The sequence below is a fragment of the Mandrillus leucophaeus genome, unplaced genomic scaffold (assembly GCF_000951045.1).
Source record: "Mandrillus leucophaeus isolate KB7577 unplaced genomic scaffold, Mleu.le_1.0 Scaffold218, whole genome shotgun sequence".
In the NCBI taxonomy this organism is placed as follows: domain Eukaryota; kingdom Metazoa; phylum Chordata; class Mammalia; order Primates; family Cercopithecidae; genus Mandrillus; species Mandrillus leucophaeus.
Window position 1 is genome coordinate 2,081,585 of NW_012102232.1, and position 9,917 is coordinate 2,091,501.

A 9,917-nucleotide genomic window follows, 5' to 3' on the forward strand; every position below is an offset into this window, starting at 1 on the left:
TTTTTTTTTTTTTTTTTTGAGATGGAGTCTCACTCTGTTGCCCAGGGTGGAGTGCAGTGGTGAAATCTCGGCTCACTGCAACCTCTGCCTCCTGGGTTCAAGTGATTCTTCTGCCTCAGCCTCCCGAGTATCTGGGACTACAGGCACGCACCACCACACCAGGCTAATTTTTGTATTTTTAGTAGAGACGGGGTTTCACCATATTGGCCAGGTTGGTCTTGAACTCCTGACCTTGTGATCCGCCTGCCTTAGGCTCCCAAAGTGCTGGGATTACAGGCATGAGCCAACGCACCCAGCAAGAGCCCAGTTTTTACAAACAACAGATGAGTGCTAGGGGGCAGGACAATGCAAGTATGAAATGAGACCAGCTAATGAGACCAGCTGCACGCTAGTTAGACAAGTATCAGAACTACTTTGTCCCTTGGTCTCATGAGATACTACTCTATAAAACACGTCCAAAAGCCAGACTCACATATATGTCTTTTTCTAGTTTATTTATTTAGTTTTGAGACAAGGTGTCGCTCTGTTGCCCAGCCATTGCATTCTGGCTCACAGCAGCCTTGACCTCCTGGGCTCAAGTGATGCATTTGGGACTACAGACACATGCTACCACACCTGGCTAATTTTTGTATTTTTAGTAGAGATGGGTCTCACTATGTTGCCAAGGCTGGTTTTGAACTGCTGAACTCAAGTGATTCTCCTACCTCTGCATCCCAAAGTGTCTAGTTTCAGAACTTACTTTATTCAGAGGTATAGCTATCTTTGTGACCAAAATTGTGAGCACTGAACCAGTGACTAGCTTGAGAAGAAAGCATTTCCAAGGCAAATAATACTCCAAGCTGAAAACAGTCCTCTTAGTGCGCCAGTAGGGACCTTTTGGCAAGTGGCATCTTGCCAGAAAATTAACTCAAAACAAATCCCTAACAGCTCAGAGATGGTGGAGGGGAATTTCAGAAACAGTCAGCAGGGCAGGGCCGTGCAACTGCTTACAGGAATTGCCTTACTCACACTTTGATGCTGATTCTCTGCAGAGCTTCCGCTGCTTCACAACTGCGTGCAGGAATCAGAGACATTACATCAGGAAGATACTGCAGAGATAATTCTACTCCATCTCATTCATTGTACAGGTGAGGAACCAAGGGTCAGAGATTTTAAGGAATTTGTCCAAAGCCACAGAGTGGAGAACTGTGAGTAGAACTCAGATCGCTTGTGTTTTCAACCCCTTATAAATGTACTAGGGAGGTGTGGCATCCACATGATTTGCTTTCTGGCTGATGTATCTCGATTCCTAGTGCAGAGCTCAGGCATCAATTGGTAAACAAGAGGAAGAGATAGATGTGGCTCTATCTATCTAGTGTATGGGAGCAGCATGTGACATTGTGATGAGATGTGTTAGCACAGGCACAATTTAAAGCAGTGCCATGGCAACCGGCATTCACTCTGGCTCCAGATAACACCGTGAACTACAGGGTGTAGTTGAAAATGGCTTCTCACTTAGTGAGTGGAATGTTCCAGCCTCTGTGTCCTGCAGTGAGTGACTCCGAAATCTACCAAGCAATGTAGCAACAAGACTGGTTCAGGTTATTTACCAAGGGTTGGGGGTTTTCAGCATAACTCACAGGAGAAATAAACTCAGCAGCCTTGGGAATCCCCAAGAATTACTGTGCCTATCTGCAAAGCAGTATGGGTTTGCTTCCTCTGAGCAATGCATTGTTTCAGTGTCTTCCCAGAGCACTATTATTTCAAAGAGGTGCCCTGGGCATGAGGGGAAGGTAATGGGGAAGGGCACCATTTGTTTCTTTCTTACATATTGCAGAATCTGCTGCTACCCTCCCCACAAATTCTTTTTTTTTTTTTTTTTGAGACAGGGTCTCATTCTGTCACCCAGGCATGATCACGACTCACTGCAGCCTCGACCTTCTGGGTTCAAGTGATGCTCCCATCTCAGCCTCTCGAGTAGCTGGGACGACAGGTGCGTGCCACCACACCCAGCTAGTTTTTGTATTTTTAGTAAGGATGTTGCCCAGGCTGTTGCCCAGGCTGGTCTTGAACTCCTGGGCTCAAGCAATCCACTCACCTAGGCCTCCCAAAGTGCTGTGATTACAGGCTTGAACCACCACCCTCGACCCCCACAAATTCTTAAACCATGGCAGTAGACAAGGGGAGATCTGGAATGAGTTAAGTTTCATCAGTAGGATTGAATATTAGGGTCATTTGTCCTGAGATGCTAAAGCCTTCTTGATTTTAACTTAAATGCTCATGTCATCATTTCTAAAACAGAACTGAAACAGAGACCACTTACGGTCTCATCTCAAAAATAAAAGAGTATGTACATGCTCTTTTATTTTTATTTTTGTGTTTCTAATTGTGCGCATTCAACTGAAGACTTCCAGCTTCCCTGACAAGTAGGTGTAGACGGAGACCAAGTTCTGACCAGCGCGCTGTGAATGGAAGTGTTGCAGCTTTCTGGGGTGTGCCCTGTCTTTGGGCCTCCCCCTCTTTCCTTGGCTAGCTTGCAGTTGTATTTGTGGCAAGTCATCTTGGACCATGAGGATGAGGACAACCCCCAGGAATGGCAGCGCAATAAAACATACTCTTATATAAAAATATTGCTACTTATTTTATCACTACTAAAAAAAGAAAGTGAGAGGTATCCAATATGCTAAATAAAGAAAACTACTTCTGAGCAAAACTCTCAAAGCAGAGCTGCACTACCAGTCCTCCTTTTAAAAAAAAAAGGCAGGTTGGGGGGGGCGCTGGGCGTGGCAGCTCACACCTGTAATCCCAGCACTTTGGGAGGCCAGGGCTGGAAGATCACCTGAGGTCAGGAGTTCAAGACCAGCCTGGCCAACATGGTGAAACCCCGTCTCTACAAAAAGTAGCCAGGCATGATGGTGGGTGCCTGTAATTCCAGCTACCCGGGAGGCTGAGGTGGGAGAATCGTTTGAACCCGAGAGGTGGAAGTTGTAATGAGCTGAAATCAAACCTTTGCACTCCAGCCTGGGTGACAAGAATGAGACTCCATCTCAAAAAAAAAAAAAAAAAAATTCTTCCTGTGTTAGCAGCTGAACCAATATCCTGACTAATAGCTCCACTAAAACTGCCAGCAGTCATGTTAAAAGTATGTTTTAGGATGCTTGGGACTTACTTGTCGTCCCAAGCCCTGCTAAAAGTAGCTTACAAAATTCGGAGTTTAACAAATGATGCCATTTTACAAGAAATCAAGAGGAAGCATGTTCCCTGGGTTGGTTCAGTTTTAGGTTGTTGTATTAATTTCCTACTGCTACTATGACAAATTACCACAAACTTGGCTTAAAACAGCACAACTTTATTCTTTTATAGTTCTGGAGGCCGGAGTCTAAAATCAGTTTCACTGGACTAAAGTCAGTTGGCAGGGCTGTTTTTTTTCTGGGAGCTCTAGGGAAGATCTGTTTTCTTGCATTTTTTAGTTGCTGGAGGCTCTCTGCATTCCTTGGCTCATGACTCCTTCCTCAAATCACTCCAACCTCTGGCTTCCATCATCTCCTCCCCTACTTCTGTTGTCAAATCTCCTTTGCTTCCCTCTCATGAGTACACTTGTGATTATGTTTAGGGTCCACCCAGATAATTCAGGATAATCTCATCTCAAGATCCTTAACTCAAATCTATAAGGTAAAATTGATAGGTTCCAGGGCTTAGCATATGGATATCAGCCTACCAAAGTTGAAAAAAGGTTTTCATTTTCCTGCTCTGCTGTTCTAATGTTTTGGTGCCATCTCCTTTCATGGTTTTAAAATCACTTTGGACCAAGGTGGGCAGATCACCTGATGTCAGAGGTTCGAGACCAGCCTGGCCAACATGGTGAAACCCTGCCTCTACTAAAAATGCAAAAATTAGCTGGGCACTGTGGTGGCTGCCTGTAATCCCAGCTACTTGGGAGGCTGAGGCAGGAGAATTGCTTGAACCCGGGAGGTGGAGGTTGCAGTGAGCGGAGATCGCGCCACTGCACTCCAGCCTGGGTGACAGAGCGAGACTGCGTCTCCGGGAAAAGAAAAAAAAATCACTTTGGAGCTCCCAAGCATTACATCCTTACCAGGCCATGTCCAGGCCAGGAAGGGAGGGGTGTTCCCATTCCTGCATCTTTTAGTTATTAATGGAGATGTGCTTTGCCAAAGGTTCCTAGCAGAAGCCACATCAGGTCCCGATAGCCAAGACTGAGTCACCTGCCTGTGCTCTGTCTGCACACTGAACTGAGAATTTGCATGTCTGGCAGTTTTAACCTCTGCATCACAATGTCAGTGCTCCCACCAAGAGGTTGAAGGACTGCTAGGGAGTCACATTTATTTATTTATGTATTTATGTATTTATGTATTTATTTATTTTGTAGAGACGGGAGTCTCGCCATGTTGCCTAGACTGGTCTCAAACTCCTGAGCTCAAGCAACCTGCCCACCTTGGCCTCCCAAAGTGCTGGGATTACAGGCATAGCCACTGAGCCAAGCCTAACAACTCACTTTTGAAAGTCCTGCAGGAGATTCCACAGGCACAAGCGACTCCAAAGAGCCCTTGTTTTCTAGCAGTCATAAAAAGCATGTGTGAGACCAGGCATAGTGGCTCATGCCTGTAATCCCATCCCGGCACTTTGGAAGGCTGAGGTGGGCAGATCACCTGAGATCAGGAGTTCGAGACCAGCCTGAGCAACATGGAGAAACCCAGTTTCTGCTGAAAATGCCAATATTAGCTGGGTGTGATGGTGTGCACCTGTAATCCCAGCTGCCTGGGATCTGAGGCAGGAGAATCACTTGAACCCGGGAGGCAGAGGTTGCAGTGAGCCGAGATTGCACCATTGCACTTCAGCCTGGGCAACAAGAGTGAAACTCTGTCTCAAGAAAAAAAAGAGAAAAGAAAAAAACATGTGTGATGAGAAGATCTGGGGGCTGGGGTGGTAGTGTGGTAATGGGGTAATTAAAAAAAAACCTTTTGACTGGAGATCTGGAATTCGAACTAAGCCAGGAACACATCCTCATCTGTAGTGCTTCCAGGGCATCTGCATGACAGTTTGAATTGTATTCCCCTCCAAATGAATATGTTGAAGTCCTAATCCCCGGTACCTCAGAATGTAATCTTTGCAAGGTAATCAGATCAAAATGAGGTCACTAGGGTGGGCCTTTGTCCCATATGCCTGGTGTCCTTATAAAAAGGGGAAATTTGGAGACAGACATGCACACAGGGAGACTGACATCTGAACATGAAGATGGCCATCTATAAGCCAAGGAGAGAGACCTGGACAGATCCTTCCCTCATAGCCCTTAGATGGAACTAACACTCCTGATATTTAGATTTTGGACTTCTAACCTCCAGAGCTATGAAACAAGAAGTTCTGGGCTGGGCGCAGTGGCTCATGCCTGTAATCCCAGCCCTTTGGGAGGCTGAGGTGGGTGGATCACCCGAGGTCAGGAGTTGAAGACTGGCTTGGCCAACATAGTGAAACCTCCTTCTACTAAAAATACAAAAAATTAGCCTGGCATGGTGGCAGGTGCCTGTAATCCCGGCTACTTGGGAGGCTGAGGCGGAGGTTGCAGTGAGCTGAGACCACGTCATTGCACTCCAGCTTGGGCAATAAGAGTGAAACTCCATCTCAAAAACAAAACAAAACAAAAGTTCCTTTTGTTTAGGCCAGGGGCCCTCAATCCCAGGGTCATAGAACAGTACCATAGACCAGTTAGGAACTGGGCTGCACTGCGGGAGGTGAGGTGAGCAGTGGGCAAGCGAACATTACCGCCTGAGCTCCGCCTCCTGTCAGATCAGAGCTGGCATTAGATTCTCATAAAAGCACAACCCCTATTGTGAGCTGTGCATGCGAGTGATCTAGGTTGTGTGCTCCTTATGAGAATCTAATGCCTGATGATCTGTCACTGTCTCCCATCATCCCCAGATGGGACTGTCTAGTTGCAAGAAAACAAGCTCAGGTCTTCCATGGATTCTACATTATGGTGAGTTGAGTTGTATAATTATTTCATTAAATATTACAATGTTAGAGTAATAGAAATAAAGTGCACAATAAATGTAATGTGCTTGAATCATCCTGAAACTGTCCCCCCCACTTCTCTGCTGCTCCTGATCCAGGTCCGTGGAAAAATGGTCTCCCATGAAACTGGTCCCTGGTGCCAAAAAGATTGGGGACCACTGGTTTAGGCCACCCGGTTTGCAGTACTTTGTTACAGTGGCCCTAGCAAACTTAAAAACCCCGACTTTCTCACTTCTCTTGCACCCTCCAAGGCTGTACCAGCCCCATGCTCCTACCCAGTATGCACCTGGCTCTCCCCTGTGTTTCCTGATCTCCAGGTGGTCTCTTTGCAGTGTTTTGAAAGCTCTTTTGATAGCACCTCTTTCTTGTCGTGAATCCTCCTAGATTCCACAGAGAAAATGTGCTCTCCACTGTTGTGGAGAATTATTATTAAATCCATTCTCTACAACATTATGTGGGGTTTTATAAGTCATTCATAAATATACAATATTTTGATTCTGCTGCCATATGTTTTGTGTAAATAGTCATGCTTATTTACAAAAGAGTATTCTATTTAGCTGTCAACCCATGGATGGCAGAAAAGATGTTTCATATTTGTGTGTGTGTGTATGTGTGTGTTTAAAGCACCAAACATAATATCCAATAATTTTTGTTATGACACACATGTTCTTTCAGGATAGCGTGTGATAATCAAGTTGTTCTTTTATTTATTCAACTGACATTTGAATCACTTTCTCTGTGCCTAACTATTCTACCATGGGCTGTTGTTACAAATCTGAATTTAAAAAGGTCCCTGGCTGATTGTGAGAGAAGCAGACATTATAAGTGAAGAAATAGTGTAGCTATGATGGAGAAATGAGATAGTGGGATGACTCGCAGTGATGCTTTATGGAACCCAAGGGCCACGAAGGTTCAGAAAGTAGGGGAGCAGGAAATGAACTACCAGGATCCAGACTTACTGGTCATCCCTCATTTTCCCATTTCACACTTTCTTTTTTTTCTTTTTTTGAGACAGAATCTCACTCTGTCACCCAGGCTGGAGTGGAGTGGCGTGATCTTGGCTCACTGCAACCTCCGCCTCCTGGGTTCAAGCAATTCTCCTGCCTCATTTCATTAAATATTTCATTAAATATTACGAAGTTATAATAATAGAAATAGCTAGGATTATAGGCGCGCACTGCCACACCCAACCAATTTTTGTATTTTTAGTAGAGATGAAGTTTCACCATGTTGGCCAGGCTTGTCTCGAACTCCTGACCTCAAGTGATCCTCCCGCCTCCGCCTCCCAAAGTTCTGGGACTACAGGTGTGAGCCACTGCACCTGGCCCCATTTCCCACCTTCTTCCCTCTGTGGCTTCTCTCTATTTCTAGAGAGAGACACGACAGAAGTCAGCTGCTCTAGAATCAACAGACTCCTCTCCAGTTGGCGTCCCACCACAGAGCGGTGGCGTCATACATGCATACATATGCTACAGCCAAAGGGGAAGGCTCGTCAATGCAGGAGGCACCCACAGGTGCCTCTCAGAGGTGGTGAAAGAGGAAGTGGGGGCAGGCAGAGGTGGTGGTTGTAATTTGAGTCACTTCTGTTAACTGTACCCACTTTTAGACAGCTTAATCCACTTTGACTCTGGAAGAGTGTGAACAGAAACCTTGCTGGGTTTGGAGGAGAGAGAGCCTCCCACTGCTCTTCCCAGGGGAGTCCTGGAACAGGCTGCCGTGGAGGCTCAGGGCAGGTCTGGAGATATGGCACTGGTCCAAGTCCAGACCCTGCTGTGTTTTGGATGGACTAGGAAAAGTTCCTATGCAGAAATAACAGAGACTGGAGATTATGTGTGGGAATTACTCTACTCTTATCCTGAGTATGTCTGTACTTCAATCCTGGTGCTCACTTCAAGAAAGAGGAGGATGGGGTTGCCATTGCTCTAGCAGACTATTGTTACTCCAGGAACTCACTTACAGGTTCCATTTCCATAACCAATTACAGAGCAAATGCTTTTTCATAGGAATTGGTCTTTGCGGGGTTGACATTTCAGGTCGTGAAGACCCTGAAGCTTTAGGAAAGCTGAACTTTGCTGTTGAGAAATTTAGAGGGGTAGAAATTACAACACTATCTTAGCTGCAATTAGCTGGCATTTCTGCCAAATGCTAATACATATTTCACCCTAACTTCCAGTGATAAATGACATTGATAAGAATATATTGGGAGTAGCTGTGAAAGTTCATCTGGTTTTAATAGGGAAACATTGTCCTTTTCTCTGCTGATTAGAGAACAGGTCAGACATGAGGCTGGCCTCACCCAGGAAGGACTCACATGGTTCCTTCTCTCTCCAGGAACGGTAGGAAAAGCAATGTGTTTTGAAATACTGGGTTTTCCCTGGCCCAGGAGAAAGTGGATCAAAAGAATTGCTGTTTCCTTCCCTGTTGTTGGGGTCCTCTAGTTTGAAAGGGTCATGGTGATGTTTCCTGATGGGCCATTAAAGGCAATGTTTAGGAATAGAGAAAATACACAAAGAAAGAAGAAGGAAAAATCAGACATTTGGCAGAAAAGCCCAGGATTCCCTGGAGAAAAGTTGGAGGTAGTGCTGAGAGAGTCTGCTATACCAGAGGTGCCCCACCAGGGGCCCTGCCAGAGGACTCTTTAGAATGTTCTTGAGCTAAAATCCTGCCAACCCTTCCATGTAGCTGGTGCAATTTTCACTCCATATTCTGCTTTCTTTATTTTCTACTGCAACTGAATTCTGAGTTCCTAATCCACTGGGACTCGCACTTAATAGCCTGTCCGTCTACTGGCATTTGTTTGCATTGTACAAGTACAACCAAAGGCTTTAGACTTTTGGGAGCCACAGTCAGGAAGAAGTCTATCTGTCTCTCTCTCTGTTTTTTAGCCTCAGTCTTTTTACACCCTTTCCAAATGGCAATGGGCACAAAATGGCCTATCTACTGGAAATGGGCAATGAGCAAAAGAGACACATACATGGAAACAATGAGTTAAGAATTTAAAATATTATTCTGCACACACATAAGTGGCAACTTCATGTCCTCTGTTCAGAAGTAAAGCAGTTGGAACTTCTGGAATCAGAATCATCTGTGCATTTGCTAAAAATGTAGATTCCTGTGCCCTACCCAAATTCTGCACCCGAAAATTCTGATTCTGCCTGAATCAGAATCTTTCCAGGCAATTCTTATGTGCACCAAAGTCTAGATGCAGCCTCAGTTGAACCATCTACTGTGTTTTAATACTGAGTTGTGCTTGTTCTCAAGCTGGTTCAGAGCACTCTAATGTGCATTCAAATCATGCCGAGGTCTTGTTAAGTTAGGTGGTGGGAAGTGAGATTCTGCATGTCTAACAAACGCTTGGGTGATGCTGCCACTGCTGGCTGGAGGATCACCCCTTGGGTGGCAAAGTGCTAGAGAGACTATTTTTATCTCCTTTGCACTCCTGTGAGGCCATCTTGAGGCTTCTTAAGTCCCTGGGGCCAGTGATCTGCTGGCGCTGGGATTGCAGATTGCTGCACGTTCATGGGTACTGTGCTTTGTTGACTGGGCTCTATCTCATGCTCATCCAGATTTGCCCTGCCTTCTGCTTCCCCTTCCATCTCCTCAGCCAACACCCCTATTCCCACCCTCACTCTTCTACCCCCACTCTGCTTAAGGGGCAGCCCTGTTGCCATAGTCTGGTCTTCCTCACACTGTGGGTCTACTCTGACTATAGATGCATAATTGAATATCTTTAGAGAATCTTCAGATTTGCTAGTATGATAAAGTCCTTCTTCCTCCTAGGAGTAAAGGGGAAGTGGGACTCAAAGCAAGCCTGTAAAAGTGAGTCAGGAGTTCTTTTTTCTCTTTAGGGCCACCATCAGTGGGTGGCCCCAGGGTAATTGAATGGAGTGGAAGATGTTACCATTTCCTAC

At 45.5% G+C, this 9,917-nt stretch overlaps 1 protein-coding gene across 1 annotated transcript in view; it reads left to right on the plus strand.

Annotated features, from left to right (window-relative positions):
- Positions 1-842: 842 nt before the first annotated feature.
- Positions 843-9,917, plus strand: part of SUB1 (SUB1 homolog (S. cerevisiae)) — a 77,016-nt gene continuing 67,941 nt past the window's right edge. The window contains exon 1 of the mRNA XM_011980800.1: positions 843-1,127. Coding sequence (XP_011836190.1) covers positions 1,015-1,127 — 113 coding nt within the window. The 5' untranslated portion in view covers positions 843-1,014. The remainder of the gene's footprint in view (positions 1,128-9,917) is intronic.